Below are 20,398 nucleotides of genomic sequence, written 5' to 3' on the forward strand. Positions count from 1 at the left end.
ACATTGATATATTGTGTCCTTCCTTATCCCCCTCTTTGAGCAGACTCTGCACCTCTTGACTTTTTCCCTTCTTGCCAGTTTGGGGAACTTCTCCTGGAAAGTGTTGACCTGGTACTATGCGTGTGGCCTCGTTTCCTGAAGTACTGGGTGCCCCCCCTTCCTGGTCCCTAAAGATTAGGTTCTTGATAACCACCTCTTGAAATTCCAGGAAAGTTACTCTCTGGCCTGTACACGTAGCACGTACGCATTGTACAATGCCATCTGTATGATGTGCCCGGCCAGCTTCTTATACCACACCATCAATTTCTGCATGGTGCTGTAGGGCTTCAGGACTTGATCTGACATGTCAACCCCTCCCATGTACCTATTGTAGTCCAGGATGCAGTCTGGTTTGGGGGTCTCTGTACTGGTACCTCGTACAGGTACATGGGTACTGGTGTGACATCTCTCTTGTCCTTGTTCTTGACACACAATAGGTTGCTGCTAGAATGTGCCCTGCTCTCACCCCTTCTGAGTGTTTGCCCTGCAGAGTCTTAGGGAGGCCTCTCAGATTTCTTCTAGCAGTGCCGCATGCCACAGGACTTCTGGAAGCGAGGCAGTTGAAGAGTGGGACGCTGGTATAAAAATGATCCAGGTAGAGGTGGTAACCCTTGTCCAGCAGTGGGTGCATCAAATCCCACACAATTTTTGTATTAACTCCCAGTAAGGGGGGGCATTCTGGGGGCTGAATACTGGTGTCCTTCCCTTCATATATTCTAAATTTGTAGGTATACCCTGATGCACTCTCACACAGCCTATACAACTTCACACCATACCTTGCCCTCTTACTCAACAGGTACTGGTGGAATTGAAGCCTCCCTTTAAAATGTACCAGGGACTCATCAACAGAAATACACATCTCGGGGGTGTATGCTCGGGCAAACCGGGCACTGAAATGGTCTAATAGGGGTCTCAGTTTATACAGTCAAAACTGGGATCATCTCGGGGTGGGCACTGCTCATTATCAATATAATGTAAGAAGCGAAGTATTGCCTCAAAACGCATCCTGGTCATGGCAATGCGGTGCATCGGGGTGTGGTATAACAGGTCTGTACTCCAGTAGGTCCTAATGGATGGCTTTTTCAGAAGCCCCATGTTCAAGAGCAGTCCCCAGAACTTGCCAAACTCTGCTGCGTCTACAGGAGTCCACCTGTGGGATTGGGCATAAAATGATGTGGGGTTCTTTGTTATATACTGTTTGGATATAAATTTGTCTGCGACACTATAAGCTCTATAAATTCATCCGTGAAAAAGAACTTGAAAAAGTCAATCTCACTGAGCCCTGCCGTATTATATTTTATCCCTGGGCTGCCAGTATACTCAGGGATTTGGGGCTCGTAATTGTCTGGTGTGGTGGTCCAAATGGGGTCACTTCTCTCAGGGGTTTCAACTGTTGTGGAGGTCCTGGGTTGTCTCCTAGGGGGTCCCTCCTCTTCATCATTGGATGAGGAGGTTGATAAATAAAAGAGAGTCTCGCCATCTGTCAGTGTCAGAGGCAAGAAACACATAGGCCTCTTCCAGAGAAAATGAACTTTGGGACATATTTTATTATTTATGTGTCACACGTGTAATATGTATACAGCAAAATGTATTCTACTAGTACTTTTATTAGTACTAGTAGAAGCAATAAACGGCTACTAGATTTTATGTGAACTTCCCTGATACTAAAGAGGCTCTGTCACCAGATTTTGCAACCCCTATCTGCTATTGCAGCAGATCGGCGCTGCAATGTAGATAAGAGTAACGTTTTTATTTTTAAAAAACGAGCATTTTTGGCCAAGTTATGACCATTTTTGTATTTATGCAAATGAGGCTTTCTAAAGTCCAACTGGGCGTGTTTAAAGTAAAAGTCCAACTGGGCGTGTATTATGTGCGTACATCGGGGCGTTTTTACTTCTTTTACTAGCTGGGCGTTCTGACGAGAAGTATCATCCACTTCTCTTCAGAACGCCCAGCTTCTGGCAGTGCAGACACACATTGTGTTCGAGAGATCAAGCTGTGTCGTCACTCACTTCCTGCCCCAGGTCCTGCATCGTGTCGGACGAGCGAGGACACATCGGCACCAGAGGCTACAGTTGATTCTGCAGCAGCATCGGCGTTTGCAGGTAAGTCGATGTAGCTACTTACCTGCAAACGCCGATGCTGCTGCAGAATCAACTGTAGCCTCTGGTGCCGACACGATGCAGGACCTGGGGCAGGAGGTGAGTGACGTCACAGCGTGATCTCTCGAGAACACGCTGTGTGTCTGCACTGCCAGAAGCTGGGTGTTAACGAACAGAAGTGGATGATGCTGATTCGTCAGCATCATACACTCCCATTCCCAACGCCCAGCTAGTAAAAGAAGTCAAAACGCCCCGATGTACACACGCAATACACGCCCAGTTGGACTTTTACTGTAAACACACCCAGTTGTACTTTAGCAAGCCTCATTTGCATAAATACAAAAATGGTCATAACTTGGCCAAAAATGCTCGTTTTTTAAAAATAAAAAAGTTACTGTAATCTACATTTCAGCGCCGATCTGCTGCAATAGCAGATAGGGGTTGCAAAATCTGGTGACAGAGCCTCTTAAACCTATCTACTGCGACGATTCCCTGACACTAAACCTAACTACGATGACGGGTGCCTGACACTAAACCTATCTAGATTATTCCGAGCTTTCCTGGCGCTAACAACTGATTTTACGCTAAACCTAACTACAGTGATGGATCCCTAACGCTAAACCGGACTATGGTGACGGATCCCTGACGCTAAACCGGACTACGTTGATGGATCCCTAACGCTACACCTAATTACGGTGACTGATTCCTGACGCTAAATTCCCTGACACTAAACCTCACTATGCTTTTTGATGGTTCCCTGACACTAACCATAATACTAAACTAGCAAGATGATAACTTTCTAAAATAACTTTTTTTTTCATTTTAATAAATTTTGATATATTTTTTTTTTTTTTTTGTATTTTATAAAGAAAAAAAAAAATCCACAGGGACCAAGAAAATGTGGCCCTGAAGACTAAGAAATGGTCAGTGATAGATCACTGACCAAAAACGGGGGTGACAAGCAGAACACAAGGAGGACAGGTGTGGGAAGTGGATGGAGCAAGTGGGAAGTGCAAAAAAGTAACTTTTTAAAGTTTTTTTTTTTTTTTTTTTTTAACGTTTTCCGAAGACATTTCTCAGACAGAACCGCTACGAACAACTCTCCAACGCCAACAGAGAAGTTCTGGGCGGGTGCGGCAGGATGTGAGATCTGGGGCAGGAAATGATGTATGCGATCGCTGCTATTGTTTAGGAGTCACTGACTAACCAATAGCAGCGATCGCCGGGGCGGGACCACTGCAATTGGTCCCAGAGTATTGAGCTGTAATAGCCTGCTGTTGGAAACAGCAGGTATCACAGCTCGATGAAGAGCTGGGGGAAAATGGCTATGAATTTTCCCCTGGATGTACTATTCCGGCGCTGAGCGCGACGATTTACTTAGCGCCACGGAATAGTACGTCGCTAAGCGCGAAGGGGTTAATAAGGTTTAATAGAAAGAGTGTCTCTGGAGTACAATACTGTATGTCAGGTGCTGTTCATTCACAAGAAGGCTGCTAAAGTCACCACAACTAAATCCAAATATATTGCTTTAGAACGCGTGTCAAACATTGCGCCCATGAATATTTTTTTTATTTTATTTCCTCCCACAAGTTACTATTACTTCTGAGCATTGCTTTCAGACATGTAGATTGGCACGGTTTTCTAAATTGGCTGTATGTAAAAGTACTTTCATTTTTAATGGCCGGGCGGTTAAGCAGGTAATTGGCAGTTCACCGCGCGGCCATTAACAGTGATTTTACCTGCAGTCAATTTGAAAACTGTGCCGATCTACACAGTTTCAGCTGCATCGGGGCCCTTCAGCCACGGCGCATCCGCAATATGAGAACCCAGCCTTAGGAGACCTGTAAAAAGCCAATAATAATAAAAAAAAAAAAAAAAAAAGCCCAATCATACTAACTTGTTCCATATCCAGCCATGTGCCCTTTGGATTGCATGTCTGAGAGCCCTACAGGATCAAGATGAGACTTGGGTCCAGCTGGATGAGAGGGAGAGTGCTTCATACCCGGCTGCCTCTGTTGCTGTTGCTGGAGGGCACTTACCATTCGCGCTAACTGCTGAAAAAATCATGAGCAAGCAAATCAATAACCATAATGCTACAGAAAGTAGATCTATGGTGTCTAAAAAAGAACAAATGTCTTCACTAGATTTAGAAGCATTTACAAAAACTAAAATAAGAAAAACACTGTTAAGCTTGTACATACAACGTCTCGAGGTACGAATACAGCGGTCTCACCGCCAAAAACAGGTAGTGTTAAAAAGTACAAAACTGCTATTCTATATATGGTACAGATTATGCGGTCACAATGAGTGCAACTCAAAATAAGCTCAGCGCCAAAGGGAACAACGACAAAATTAACTCTGATTTGAACCGATCATCTACATTATGCTGCCCTTAGTACAGCATAATATAGTGACAGACATGCTGATTTCAGCGGTGTTACTTAACCCCTTCCCTCTTTGCCCACTTTTGACCTTCCTGACAGACTTCGGTTTCACTTTATGTGGTAATAACTTTGGAATGCTTTTACCTATCTAAGCGATTCTGAGAATGTTTTCTCGTGACAAATTGGACTTTGATACTGGAAAAATTTGCTCGATACATTCAGTATTTAATTGTGAGAAAATTTGCATTTTTCTTAATTTAAATGTATCTGCTTGTAAAACAGACGGTTATACCACACAAAATAGTCACTAATTAACATCCCCCATATGTCTACTTTAGATGAACATTATTTTTGTACATCCTAAAAGGCTATTTTTACAGGGGCCAGTTCGGTTGTGAAATAGCTTTGAGGGCCTTATATATTAGAAACCCCCAATGAGTGACATATTAAAAAAAATCACCCCTCAAAGTATTCAAAATAGCATTTAGAAAGTTTCTTAACCCTTTAGACGTTTCACAGGAATTAAAGCAAACTAGAGGTAAAATTTACAAAATTTCATATATTTTTTTTGCAGAAATTTTTAATCCATTTTTTGGGGGACACAGGGAATGAAACTCAATATTTATTGCCCGGGTTCTGCAGTTTTGGGAAATATCCCACATGTGGCCCTAGTCTGGTACTGGACTGAAACACAGGCCTCCGAAGCAAAGTAGCACCTAGTGAATTCTGGGCCTCCTTTTTATTAGAATATATTTTAGGCACCATGTCAGGTTTGAATGGCTCTTGCGGTGCCAAAACAGTGGAAACCCCCAAAAGTGACCCCATTTGGAAAACGACAAATCTCAAGGAAATTATCTAGGGGTATAGTGAACATTTTGACCCAACAGGTTTTTTGCAGAAATTATTGGAAGTAGGCCTTGAAAATCTACATTTTTCAAAGAAAATGTAGGTTTAGGTAATTTTTTCGCATTTCCACAAGGACTAAAAGAGAAAAAGCACTGCAGCATTTGTAAAGCAATTTCTACCGAGTAAAACAACACCCCACATGTGGTCATAAACCGCTGTTTGGACACACGGCAGGGCTTAGAAGGGAAAACGCGCTATTTGGCTTTTGGAGCTCAAATTTAGCAGGAATTGTTTGCGGAGGCCATGTCACATTTACAAAGCTCCTGAGAGACCAAAACAATGGAAACACCCAAAACGTTACTCCATTTAGGAAACTACACCCCTTGAGGAATTCATCCACTGGTGTAGTGAGCATTTTGACCCCACATGTGTTTCATAGAATTTGGCGGTGAAAATAAAAATCCCTTTTCTTCAATAAGACGTAGCTTTAGCTCTAAATTTTCTCAACAAATAAAGGAAAAAAAGAACCCTAACCTTTGTAAAGCAATTTCTCCCGAGTACGGCAATACCCCATACGTGGTCATAAACTGCTGTTTGGGCACACAGTACGGCTCAGAAGGGAAGGAGCGGAATTTGGCGTGCAGATTTTGCTAGATTGGTATCTGGGCGCTTGTGGGACCAAAACAGTGGAAACCCCCCAAAAGTGACCGCATTTTGGAAACTACACCCCTCAAGGTATTTACCTAGGGGTGTAGAGAGCACGTTAACCCCCGCAGGTGTTTTGTAGAAATTAGTGTGCACTCGATGTTGCAGAGTGAAAATGGGATTTTTTTTCCACAGATATGCCAATATGTGATGCCCAGCTTGTGCCACCATAACAAGACAGTTCTCTAATTATTATGCTGTGTTTCCTGTTTTTAGAAACACCCTACATGTGGTCCTAATCTTTTGCCTGGACATTTGACAGGACTCAGGAGTTAGAGAATACCATGCAAAATTGAGGCCTAATTTGGCGCTTTACAAAGTATTGGTTCACAATTGCAGAGGCTCTGATGTGAAATAACAAAAGAAACCCCTGAGACGTGACCGCATTTTGGAAACTGCACACCTCAAGGCATTTATTAAGGGGTGTAGTGAGCATTTTCACCCCACATGTCTTTTCCATAAGTGAATGCGCTGCGGATGGCGCAAAGTAAAAATTGAAATTTTTCCCTAGATATGCTATTTTGGTGGCAAATAGGTTGTGCCCAGCTTATGCCACAGGAGAGACATCCCAAAAATTGTTAAAAGGGTTCTCCCAGGTATGGCGATGCCATATATGTGGAAGTAAACTGCTGTTTGGGCACGCTGTAGGATTCAGAGGGGAGGTAGCGCCATTTGGCTTTTGGAGCACGGATCTTGCTTGGTAGTAGTTTTGCTTGAGTATTGCTGTTTCCGTTTATAATGTGGGGGTACATGTAAGCTGGGCAGAGTATTTCAGGGGCATAGTCAGGTGGCATAATAATGGGGTAAAAAAAAACTATAAAATAATCCATAGATGTGTGTTACGCTGTGACACAATCCTTTCTGCACAGGCCAGTGTCGCTCTGATAAATGCCCTTTCTTATCCCCCTTTTGGTCCACACTGCACCTTGGGGAATTTTGCTGGGAAAGTGTTGTCCTGGTATAATACGGGCGCGGTCGCTTCCAGCAGACATGTTTGGGCCCTACCTTTCCTGGTTCCCTAATTTGAGGGCTTTGATCAATCACCTCTTGAAACAGAAGAAAGGTTCCCCTCGAGCACAACCGCATAAGTTTTCTTTCCTGACTTATTGGAGCCATAACTAATTTTATTTTTTCATAGACGTAGCGGTATGAGGACTGTTTTTTTGCGGGACGAGCTGTAGTTATTATTGGTACCATTTTGGGGTACATGCGACTTTTTGATCACTTTTTATCCTATTTTTTGGGAGGCAGGTGACGAATCATTTTTTAGTGGGTTTTTTTTTATACAGCATTCACCATGCGTTATAAATTACATGTCAACTTTATTCTGCGGGGTCAGTACGATTCCGGCGATACCTAATTTATAGCACTTTTTTATGCTTTACAACTTTTTGCACAATAAAATTATTTTTGTAAAAAGAATGTATTTTTTCTGTCGCCAAGTTGTGAGAACCATATCGTTTTAACTTTTTTGTCGACGGAGCCGTATGAGGGCTTGTTTTTTGCGAGACGAGTAATAGTTTTTATAGGTACCATTTTTGGATACATGCGACTTTTTGATTACTTTTTATTCCAATATTTGTAGGGCAAAGTGACCAAAAAACAAATTCTGGTATAGTTTTTACGGTTTTTTTCTTTACGCCGGTTTACCGCGTGGAATAAATATATGTTTGGTTTATTATTTTTTTTCAATAATAAAGGACTTGATAAAGGAAAAGGGCGATTGTATTTTATTTCTTGAAACGTATTAGGTTTTCAAACTTTATTTTTACACTTTTTTTCAAGTCCCACTAGGGGACTTGAATGTCCAACAGATTTTTCTTTTTCTAATACATTGCACTACCTATGTAGTGTAATGTATTAGATCTGTCAGTCATTCACTGACAGCAAGCCGATTAGGCTTCCGTAATGGCAGAGCAGGAGGCCGTTGTTAGGCCTCCTGTTGCCATAGCAGCAGTCGGCAGCCCTGATTGCATGGCAGGGCTGCCGATCTGCTAGCAACATCTAAGATGCAGCGATCGCTGCATCTAAGGGGTTAATGGCAGGAATCGGAGATAGCTCCGGTTCCTGCTGCTACAGGTAGATGTCAGCTGTAACATACAGCTGACATCTACCGCTGATGACGCAAGGTCATCTCCTGAGCCAGCGCCATCGGCTACGTAAGCCTTTCAGGCTCCGCCTCCAGGAGGGGCCTGGAAGTCTTCCATGCTAGGCAGACCGGGAGGCCAGTATTAGGCCTCCGGTTGCCATTGCAGCCACTGGTACCCCGGCAATTTCATTGCTGGGATGCCGATGAGCTGCAAACAAATGCAGCGATCGCTTTTGACCGCTGAATTTTAGGGGTTAATGGCGGGGATCGTAGCTAATTTCGGTACCCGCCATTACAGCCGGATATCAGCTGTAATACACCGCTGACATCCGGTGATGATGGCACCGGCTCAGCTTCTGAGCCGGTGCCATGCATTTGTCGTATGGATACGGCAAAATGCGGGAAGCACTAGCTTTCCATGACGTATCCATACGACAAATGTCGGGAAGGGGTTATCCAGTGATAAGAAATTGATAGCCTATCCTCAGGATTGGCCATCAATTTTTTCTCACTAAAAAACCTTTTTAAAGTGCTAATGTGAACCTTTTTATAAGAACTTACATTCAGATGCCAGGCAGCGCCATCAGAGAGGAGTCTCGTATATGATGAGCTGCCGCTAGCGCAGCACACTCTCTGCTAATTGACAGATGTCTCCCCATGCACAGTACTGGTAAGACATCTGTCAATCAGCAGAAAATGGGCAGAGCTAGTGAAGAGCAAGCGGTGATAAAGGTAGCTCATGCATATAAGGTACTTTTAAATGTAAGTTCTCATAAAGGGTACACATTAGCACATAAGTGACAGACCGCTGAAATCATTGTTTCTACCACTACATTGTGCTGCCTTCAATGAGGGCAGCTGAATGTAGAGGACATGTTCCCTTTAAGAATATAAACAGCTCTTTTATTACAAATAGAATCCTCACCATTATAATCTCTTTAACCCCTTAAGGACACGGCCAATTTTGGCCTTGAGGACAGAGCAATTTTTTTACATTTCCCCTCTTTGCATCCCGACGCTCATAACCCTTATTTTTTGTACGACGTAGTTGTATGAGTCTTTGTTTTTTGCAGGACGAGTTGTACTTTATGTAGGTACCATTTTTTGGTACAAATACATTATCGTTTAATTTCTATAAATTTTTATTTTGGCGAAAATGCTGAAAAAAAAGCAGTTGCGCAGCAGTTTTAATATGTATTTTTTTACACCATACACCGATCATCATAAATAATGTTATACATTTGTTATACAGGTTGTTACGGTCGTGGCGATACCAAATATGCCTATATTATTTCATGTTTTTGGACTTATATTTTAAAAAGTTTATTATAAAAAATGTGTGGTTATTTATCATAAATTTTTTTTTACATTCATTTAACTTTTTTTTTTTAATCCCAGAAAGGGATTTAGCATTTTGATTTTTATTTTGTAACTGTAAAGTACTGCCATAGATCTATATGCCGGTACATTAGCCTGTGTACTGATTGTACACAGGCAGTTGTTAGGGCATACCTCAGTATGCCCTAACAACAGGAAATATGTTCAGACAGCCCTGGGGTCCTTCAATGTACCCTGGGCTGTCTGGCCATATGAGTTGTGGGCTTTGATCGCGTCACAGTTATTTTCTGTGACGCGATCAATGTGCAGTCCCCCCTCTTTGAACGCCGCGATCAGCTGTCATCGCGGCATTCAAAGGGTTAACAGCGGAGAGAAGATGTTTCTCTCCTCTCCGATGTCAGAGCGGGGCCGTGGCTGTGTATTACAGCCGTTGCCCCACTCTCGATCGCGCGCACAGCCGCGCACAGAGACGGCTGTCACACAGGACGAGTATGCTTGTCCTAATGCGCAAAGTGCTCGCCGCTCAGGACGAGCATTCTCGTCCTGTGTCGGCAACCAGTTAAAGAGGTTTTATAGCCTACAGCAAATTCTGATGAAATAGCGAAGAATACGTAGTGCTCTGGTTTATTGTGCCCTTCTTCTAGGAAAAAAGGCACTGTTTGTAGAATACACTTCACCCTCATTCAAGTTGTGCTCTATGGGATGTACATAAATTGCACTCTATGGACGATGGGCCACACGAATAAACAAAGTGCAGGTTAGAAAAGGAGAGCAGTGTCAACACTTCTACGTTCTAGCTACAGGCTGCAGACATTTCGAATTATCAGATTACAGGACATTTAATACATAAATACACTCAAAAGATGAGCCATGTCAGGTACAAGTTACGTGGTTACCTGCTGTTCTTGCTGCTGCCTGACGGCTTGCGAGATCTTCCTCTGATTCTGGAGTAGCTGCTGCTGCTGCTGCTGCTGCTGTTGTTGCTGCTGCTGCTGTTGTTGTTGTTGCTGCTGCTGCTGTTGTTGTTGCTGCTGCTGCTGCAAGAGGAGCTGACATGCCTAAACAAACAAAAAAAAAATGCAAAATCAAAAATCAAGTAATGATTCAAGTACTTTATAGGTAAAAAGCTGAGCGTGTCCTTCTGATCAATAAAATGGTGATGCATGTTATATATAGAGGCTTCTCACACTCCTATGTACAACAAATAAGTGTATGTCCACCTAAGACATCACTGGGGAATTATACAGAGTAGTATAAAAGAAAGATTTTTGTGGGTTACTTTATTTACTGATGTTGCCTTTCTCCAACCTTGACATTTTATACAGGTTTAGCCCTCATGCAAATATAATACAAAGTGAATGACCAGAAGAGAAATCTAAATCAAATCAATATTTTGTGTGACCACCCTTTGCCTTCAAAACAGCAGCAATTCTTCTAGGTACGCTTGCACAAAGTCCTGGATTTTGTAGAATTATAGTCAGGTGTATGATTAACCAATTATACCAAACAAACAAACAAACAAACCAACAGGTGATAATGATCATCATTTTTATATGTAGGTTGAAACACTCATTCACTAACAGAAACCGCAGTGTAGGAGGCTAAAAATGGTATGAGGATCAGCCAAACTCTGCTGCATAGGTGACGTTGTGGAAGACAGTTTCATGTCACAGGACCACCATGTCAAGTCTGAGCTCAGAAACAAGACATAAGGTGGTTATACTACATCAGCAAGGTCTCTCCCAGGCAAAGATTTCAAAGCAGACTGGGGTTTCAAGATGTGCTATTCAAGTTCTTTTGTAGAAGTACAAAGAAACGGGCAACATTGAGGGCCGTAAATGCAGTGGTCGACCAAGGAAACTTAGTGTAGCAGATCAAAGACACATCATGCTTACTACCCTTCGTAATTAGAAGATATACAGCAGTGCCATCAGCTCAGAACTTGCAGAAACCAGTGGGACCCAGGTATACCAATCTACTGTTTGGAGAAGTCTGGCGAGAAGTGGTCTACATGGAAGAATTAAGGCCGAAAAGCCATACCTTCGATGTGGAAACGAGGCCAAAATGACTCAGCTATGCACGAAAACATAGGAACTTGGGTGCAGAAAAATGGCCACAAGTGCTCGGGACTGAGGAGTCAAAATGTGAAATATTTGGCTGTAATAGATTGCAGTATTTTTCGCCGAAGGGCTGGAGAGCGGTACAATAATGTGTCTGAAGGCAACAGTGAAGAATGGTGGAGGTTCCTTGCATGTTTGTGGCTGCATTTCAGCAAATGGAGTTGATTAATGATGTTCTCAATGCTGAGAAATAAAGGCAGATAATTATCCACCATTCAAAACCATCATGGAGGCGTATGATTAGCTCCAAATTTATTCCCTAGCAGAACAGCCAGCCCAAACATACAGCCAGCCCAAACATACAGCCAATGTCATTAACCCCTTAGTGACCAGCCCATTTTAGGCCTTAATGACCAAGATATTTTATTCGTTTTTCTAGTCGCATTCAAAGAGCTATAACGTTTTTATTTTTTCGTCTACATAGCTGTATGAGGACTTGTTTTTTGCGGGATTAGTTGTGCTTTTTAATGGCACCATTTTTGGGTACATATCATTTTTATATTAACTTTTATTAACCTTTTTGGGGGGGATTATAAAAAAAACCTGAAATTCCGCCATTGTTCTATGCGTTTTTAAATTGACGCCGTTCACTGTGCGACGTAATTAACATGTGACCTTTATTCTATGGGTCGGTACGATTACGGCGATACCACATATGTGGAGGTTTTTTTATGTTTTACGACTTTTGCACAATAAAAACACTTTTGAACTAAAATTATTTATTTGTTTTTGCATCGTCGCTTTCCAAGAGCCGTAATTTTTTTATTTTTCCATCAATGTAGTTATTTTTTGGGCTTGTTTTCTGCGGGACAAGACGTAGTTTTGAATGGTACTGTTTTGGGGTACATGGGACTTATTGATTCATTTTTATTATGACTTTTTTGGGGGGCAATTGAAAAAAATTGCAATTTCGCCATAGTTTTTTGCGGTTTTTTTTTTACGGTGTTCACTTTGCGGTTTAAATTACATATTAACTTTATTAATGGAGTCATTACGGTCGCGGCGATACCACATATGTGTACTTTTTTTTTTTTTTACACTTTTACTAAATAAAACCACTTTTTATGGAAAAAAATGGATTAATTTTTTTACTGTACTTTTTATTAATAATCTTTATTTCACTTTGATTTTATTAGTCCCACTAGGGGACTTTACTGTGCGATATTCCGATCGCTGCTATAATGCTTTGGTATACTTCGTATACCAGAGCATTATTGCCTGTCAGTGTAAATCTGACAGGCAATCTGTTAGGACGTGCCTCCGGCGCGTCCTAACAGGCATATGTCCAGGGCAGACCTGGGGGCTTTTATCAGTCCCCCGGCTGCCATGACACCCCATCGGAGACCCGCGATTGCATTCGCGGGCCGCCGATGGGTGACAGAGGGAGCGCACTCCCTCTGTAAACAAAGTTAAATGCCGCGGTCGCTATTGACGGCGGCATTTAACGGGTTAAACGGCCGCGATCTAAGTAAACTTCGATCGCGGGCGTTGGAGCAGGAGCTCAGCTGTCATCAGACAGCAGAGCCCCGGCTCCTGCCTGCACGGGAGACCCGTGCAGGACTTAGACTAGGCTGACGTGAAAAGGCGTCAGCCTAGCCTAAAGCCCATTAGTGAATCACGTAAAAAGGCGTATTAGTGGTCACTAAGGGGTTAAGAACTATCTTCAGCGCATAGAATAACAAGGAGCCCTGGAAGTGATGATATGGACCCCACAGAGGCCTGGTCTCAACATAGAGTCTGTCTGGGATTACATGAAGAGACAGAAGGATTTGAGGCAGCCTACATCCACAGAAGGTCTGTAGTTAGTTCTCCAAAATGTTTGGAACAACCTCCCTGCAGAATTCCTTCAAAAACTGTGTGCAAATGTACCTAGAAGAATTGATGCGGTTTTGAAGGTAAGGGGCGGTCACACCAAATATTGATTTAAATTTAGAGCTCTTCAATCTGTTCACTTTGCATTTTGTTAATAGATTTTTATTTATTTTTTTAAAACAAAAAAAAAACAACCACTATTAACATTTCTATTTTTGAAAGCATTCTTACCTTGCAGCATTTTTCCACAACTGGACAAAACGTTTGCACGGTACTGTACGTATATTTTACTGTAGTTGGGGCTACTCTATTTACTGCGTACTGTAGTCTGTCCCACAACACACAGGGCTACTACTGTCCCCAACTGACTGCATCATCCTTGGGAATACTGTGAGAGGACACCATGAACATGAAACCTCTGCTCAAAACTTATTTTATTTATTGTATTTTTCATTAAAGAGGCTCTGTCACCACATTATAAGTGGCCTATATTGTACATGATGTGATCGGTGCTGTAATGTAGATTACAGCAGTGTTTATTTAGAAAAACGATAATTTTTGACGGAGTTATGACCTATATTAGATTTTTGCTAATGAGCTTCTCAATGGACAACTGGGCGTGTTTTACTATATGGCCAAGTGGGCGTTGTAGAGAGGAGTGTATGACGCTGACAAATCAGCGTCATACACTTCTCTCCATTCATTTATACAGCACATAGCGATATAGCTATATCGCTATGTGCAGCCACATAAACACACTATAACGTTACTGAAGTGCCCCGACAATCAATAGACGTTACCTCCAGCCGGGACGTGATGTGTATTCAGACTCCTGTCACTTCTGTAGCATCTGTGTTAGGCTACAGCACAGCACAGCGAGATCTCGCTGTAAATGACAGCTTACAGCGTAATCTCGCGAGACTACGCCTGCTATGCTGTAAATCACAGAAGTGCCAGGATTCTGAATAGACATCACATCCTAGCTGGAGGTAATGTATATTCATTGTCAGGACACTGCAGTAATGTTAGTGTGTTTATGTGGCTGCACATAGCAATATAGCTATATCGCTATGTGCTGTATAAATGAATGGAGAGGAGTGTATGACGCTGATTGGTCAGCGTCATACACTTCTCTCCACAACGCCCTCTTGGTCATATAGTAAAACCCGCCCAGTTGTCCATTGAGAAACTCATTAGCATAAAGCGAATATAGGTCATAACGCCGTAAAAATTATCGTTTTTCTAAATAAAAAACACTGCTGTAATATATTACACTGCCTTATATATTAGAAACCCCCATAAGTCATCCAATTTTAAAAACTGCACCCCTTAAAGTTTTCAAAACAGCATTTAGAAAGTTTCTTAACCCTTTAGGTTTTTCACAGGAATTATAGCAAAGTGGAGGTAAAATTCATAAATTTCAGTTTTTGTTTTTAGAAAATCATTTTTTACTGTAACACTGAAGGGGATAATCGGCGGGATCACGGCTGATTCCACCCGGTCTTCCGTCACTACTAAGGCTGCTAGTAGCAGCCAGTACTGACAGATGCCGGGCTCCAAGGAATGCATGTGCGCTCTGTTAGGATCACACGTAGATTAATGCGCTGCAGGCACAAGGATCAGCGCTGGAACCCATTCATCTACATGGGGTGGTCGGGGAGGGGTTAAGATGCTCCAACACATTAGATCAAAGTCGTCAGAATCTGCTGATTACAGCAGGATTGGCTGACAATTTGTTGTTAGGTATGACGGCACCGACTGTTCCGCGACCGCATATGTCCAGAAAAAAAGGGATTGGGTAATTTTGGATTTACTTTCAGCATCCTTTGCAAATATGCAATGCACGCCGTCATTTTAAAAAAAACTTCAGAAGCAGCACTTGACCTGTCCAACCTGTTTTCAGTAAGGAAAGCAACACTAGTAACCTTGTTTAACCCCTTCCCGACATATGACATACAGTTCCATCATAGATCATAGCCAGGTAGGGGAAAGTATGTAGCGGGGTCACGGAGTGAACTCGCTCCATACGATGCTGGTGTCGACACTTTAGAGTAATGAGCGGCATCGCACTCCAGCGCGATCCCGCTCGTTTAACTATTTAAATGCCACGGCCAATAGCGACTGCAGCATTTAAATCGTTAGAAAGAGGGTGGCGGCCCTCTCAAACAGCTCATCGCGCCCCACGCAATGCAATCGCGGGGGGTGGGGGTGGGATGGGAGGGCTGGTGATGGTTGCTATGGCTGCCTGGGGACCTAATAAAGGTCTGCCATCTTTGTACACCCCCCCAGGTCTGCCATCTTTGTACACCTATTAGGGCTTAATAGATGCCTGTCGGAATCACGATATACTGCAATACATCAGTATTGCAGTATATAGTGCAAGCGATCTAACGATCTCTGGTTGAAGTCCCCTAGGAGGACTAATAAAAAAAAAAAAAAGTAAGAATGGGTTAAAAAGTTTTTTTGTGTAAAAAAAATAATATATATTAAAAGTTCAAAAAACCGCCCTTTTCCCATTTTCCCCCCTAGAGCATAGTAAAAAATTAAATAAACATAATTGGTATCGCTGCATCCGTAATAAAAGTCTGAACTATTACAATATATCATTATTTAACCCGCACGGTGAACGCCGTGTAAAAAAAATAATTGTAAACGCCAGAATGTCTATTTTTTCGTCACCTCATCTCCAACAAAAAAATGAAATAAAAACTGATTAAACCGTTGCATGCACACCAAAATGGTATTATTAAAAACTACAGCTTATGCCGCAAATAATAAGCCCTCATACCACGGCTCTGTCACCAGATTATCAAATCCCTATCTCCTATTGCACGTGATTGGCGCTGCAATGTAGATAACAGTAGCGTTTTTTTTATTTTTAAAATGATCATTTTTGGCTAAGTTATGAGCAATTTTATATTTATGCAAATGAGCCTTTCTAATGGACAACTGGGCGTGTTTTCTCTTATTTCCAACTGGGCGTGTCTTGTGTTTGTAACATCTGGGCGTGTTTACTTGTTTTACTAGCTGGGCGTTGTGAATAGAAGTGGATGATGCTGACATATGATGCTAGTTTTTTCTATATTTTACTACTTTTACATGTAAAAACCTTATATATTTGGTATCACCGTAATCGTATTAACCAACAGAATAAGGATAACATTGTTTTAATTGCACAGTGAATTCCGTAAAATCGTCACGCAAAAAAACATGGGGGAAATCGCTGTTTTTTTTCATTTTCTACCCCACAAATAATTTTTGCCCGTTTCCTAGTACATTATACGGCAAAATAAATGGTGCTACGAAAAACTACAACTCGTCCCGCAAAAATCAAGCTCTCATAGTACTATATCGACGGAAAAATAAAGACCTTATGGCTTCTGGAAGGTGGGGTGGAAAAAACGAAAATGAAAATCTGAAACTTGTTTACGATGGGAAGGGGTTAAACGTTTTGCAGGAATATTTCCGTGAAAATACAAAAAGGTTAATCGTGGTATTTTTAATACTGTAAGTTACAAAAGTTTCTTCTCTAATGTATAGTTTGATGGCGTAAGAGAATATTTGTGCATTTATGGCCCGCATAGTAAAGTGTATGTTTGGGTACATAGGTAGGATAGTCTACAAACATCCAATATAATGGGCAGCATTACATGCCAGAGTAGGTGTAAACATGTATTTTAATGTCAAATTTACAAACTTTACATGCTAAAATGGCCTTGACGTGTCTAATGTGACCACATTTTTTTGCATGTTTTTAAGCTCTTACAGATATTTCTGGTGTTGCCGAGTTCTTTTGGGTTGATTTGTGTCTGTTAAGACTCATTGTATATTCAGATTTTATTACGGTGGTGTTGCTTTCTTCTACTTACCAGCTGAAACTGCTGGATTTGAGGGAGCTGGCTCAGCATGGCAATCTGTTGAGGAGATAGTTGGGGCCCCATGTTGAACAGCCCTGGATTCATGTTGCTGTTAGGGAACTGCTTCAGCATAGAGGCGGAGACCTAAGAAAATGGGGAAAATAATAAAATTGGTAAACCAAACCAATGTAAGGTTTTGAAAATAAGATTTTAAAAATAAAGAATACGTTCTGATCTCACCTGGGGCGAAAGGAACTGTGGAGGGACTTGTGCCCGGAGGTTGGGAGATGAGTTGAGCGATGGCACAGGGTTGTGCATGCCTCGCGATTGTGCACCGCTGTTCCCGAACAGACCGTGATTGCCACCCTATGAGAGAAAGTGAAAAATTGCGTTTTAGATTTGGCAAATGAACTTTAGTACAAATTACTTACTGTGAATGAAAGTTCTGGTCAAATCAAATGTCCATGCTACACTACAGTTTACAGAAAAAGGAAAATAAAAAAAAATAAAAGAAAAAAAAAAATGCACAAAAGCGTTGAATTTGAATCAACTCAAGCGAATCCACAAATATTCTCCAACCATGAAAACTCAGCCAGAGACATCCTACAACAGTAAGGATACCTGAACTTTATCAGGTCAGTGGTGTAAGCCTATGCTGGCATGGAACTTCTAGAAAGTTAAAGCGCCAATTTTTTGAAAATAGGGAAAAACTGTAAACATTTAGGCTGTTATTAGTGCACTGGGTTTTCTAATTCCTTAGGTAATTCATTTTACCTAACACATCTTCCCTGCCAACAATCCATGATGGCTTGAGAAAGGTTCCTGTTGAACCGAAACGTTGCTGTATTGAGGTGAATAAATCCACTTTTGCTTTCATCTACTCTGAAGTCCTGGTGCCGTTACTGTGTTCTATGCTTCTCTCTATTGGATTTTGGGGAATTGATTCACCCCCAGGTAACGAGCACATGGCCTGATTTTCTGCAACCATTGGAGTGCTGTGTTCATCTATCTCTGGACTGTATGTATATATATATATATATATATATATATATATATATATATATATATATATATATATATATATATAGTTTAGTGTGAAAAGATTAAAAATAACCTGTAATTTATTTATTTTAATCCCTGCTCACCGTGGGCTAAGGCTTCATGCCCACTTCAGTCTTTTATTTTAGGGTGCTAGCCGTTTTTTCAGATGGCTAGCACCTGACCCATTCATTTCAATGGGGCCATGCACACTTCAGTTTTTTTTTTACGGTCCCGTTGCTCCGTTTCAACAAAAGTAGAGCATGTCCTACTTTGGTCCGAGATTCCGTGACCGTGAGGCCCATGCAAGTCAATGGGCCGTCAAAAAACCGAAGGCACACAGAAGGCATCCGTGTGCCGTCTGTGTGTGACGGAGCCGGGCAGGCAGAAGTACACATACAGACAGAAATTGCACTGCACTAATCGGCAGCCCCTTCTCTCGGTCAGCACTGATAAAGAGGCTGCTGATCAGTGCTGGAACACAGCGATATTAAGAAAAATAAGTTCATACGTACCCTGGCCGTTGTCTTGGCAACACGTCCCTATATGACGTGGCAGTCACATTGTCTGAGACGTCATCTCAGAAGGCCAGACTTGAGGAAGAAGCAGGGAGTTTTTTTTTTTTTTAATGAACCATAAATCTATATTGTGAGAGCCGCTCATGGTATTCCCTGTCCAGCGGTAGTCTCTGTCCAGGGTGCTGAAAGAGTTAAAGGGCTGCACTGATCGGCAGTAACTTTCAGCACCCTGGACAGGGAGTACCGCTGGACAGGGAATAGCATGTGCGGCACTCACAATATCGTGTACATAGTGTGAACAGGTTTCAGTTTCCTCTCGGAAACTGAAACACAGAAGTGTACACGGAAAGCACACTGTTCCAATCGCGGATCCATGAAAAACGGCCGTGAAAACGGTGATGGAAGTGTGCATGGGGCCTTAAGAGTCCAGTGGGCAATCTCAGACATTGATTAACAGCCTTCTCTGCAGGAGTATGAATGCAGAAATAGCTGCCAATCAATATGTAGGACCGCCCACTAAACTCTTACGCCTATAGTTAGAAGGGATTTAAATGAATAAATTACAAGTTATCCTGTATCCATTCCCACAAAACTATATATTTATCAGCTCAGCTCCTCCTGCTCTATAACATGCTACCCACAAAGCACCCAGCATGTCTGACATGACAGATTACCTATAAGTACTTTTTTCTGTGTGCGTGGTGTGAGAGAGATATCGGGAAATTAGATTGTGAACCCCATTTTGGACAGGGACAATCTCTATACATCTCTGCAGAATATATTGGGGCTATATAAGGAACACAAAAAAAACATCTGTGCAGAAAAACATAAAAACATGAACTCTGATCGTAAAATGATTAAATATAGGCAAAAGTACAAATTGAACCAACTAGTGACAAGGTTATTTGAGCATCAAAATTAAAACGAATATATACAATTATTTTAAGCAAAGACTTAGCTTCATCATTTCCTCTATAACTATATTGAATGGGTCAAGGACCAAACTAGAAGATTTTTAATCTTTCACTGCTAAGACAGGTGATCCATAGCACACAACTCTTACTTGTCTAGCAGCGAAGGTTTGGGGGTTGAGGCCCGAACCAATAGCCCCCAGGCCCACGGATGGGAGCGAGGAGCCGGAGGGAGATAGCTTGTAGCTGGGGGAGGGAGAAAAGGGAGAGCACGGAGCCTCGTCCCCAAGGCACCCGTCTTGATTGGAGAAAGGCAAAGTCAGCTAAAGCCAGTCAAGGGGTGTTGGTTAGTGATGTAGCAGAAGGCAAGAGGGAAAAGGAGAGACAGACACAGAGAAATTCTATTGAGTGCAAATGAAAGATGCGTTTGTGTTCTACCAATCACATTCATTCACTGGAAAACTTATTCTCAAGTACACGGAATGCAAATAAAGGATTCAGGTAAGATCAGTTAGATATTCATGAATATTGCTTTCCTAGCTAAAACGGTAAGTTCATGTACCAGACTGGACGTAACTCCACACAGTGGAGATAACAGAAAAAAATAAGAATAAACAGTTTCTTTAAAGTTCAAATCAG

The 20,398-nt window shown here is 41.9% G+C and overlaps 1 protein-coding gene across 5 annotated transcripts in view; it reads right to left on the bottom strand.

Moving 5' to 3' along the window:
- Positions 1 to 20,398, bottom strand: part of TNRC6B (trinucleotide repeat containing adaptor 6B) — a 175,582-nt gene that overhangs the window by 16,498 nt on the left and 138,686 nt on the right. For 4 of the 5 annotated variants that reach the window (XM_075833723.1, XM_075833725.1, XM_075833724.1 and 1 more), the window contains 5 exons: positions 19,912 to 20,082; positions 17,533 to 17,658; positions 17,305 to 17,436; positions 10,400 to 10,561; positions 4,039 to 4,195 (listed from right to left, as the gene is read on the bottom strand). In XM_075833723.1, the coding sequence (XP_075689838.1) occupies positions 4,039 to 4,195; positions 10,400 to 10,561; positions 17,305 to 17,436; positions 17,533 to 17,658; positions 19,912 to 20,082 (748 nt within the window). The remainder of the gene's footprint in view (positions 1 to 4,038; positions 4,196 to 10,399; positions 10,562 to 17,304; positions 17,437 to 17,532; positions 17,659 to 19,911; positions 20,083 to 20,398) is intronic. The other variant, XM_075833726.1, reaches the window with a different exon arrangement.

The sequence above is a fragment of the Rhinoderma darwinii genome, chromosome 7 (genome assembly GCF_050947455.1).
Source record: "Rhinoderma darwinii isolate aRhiDar2 chromosome 7, aRhiDar2.hap1, whole genome shotgun sequence".
In the NCBI taxonomy this organism is placed as follows: domain Eukaryota; kingdom Metazoa; phylum Chordata; class Amphibia; order Anura; family Rhinodermatidae; genus Rhinoderma; species Rhinoderma darwinii.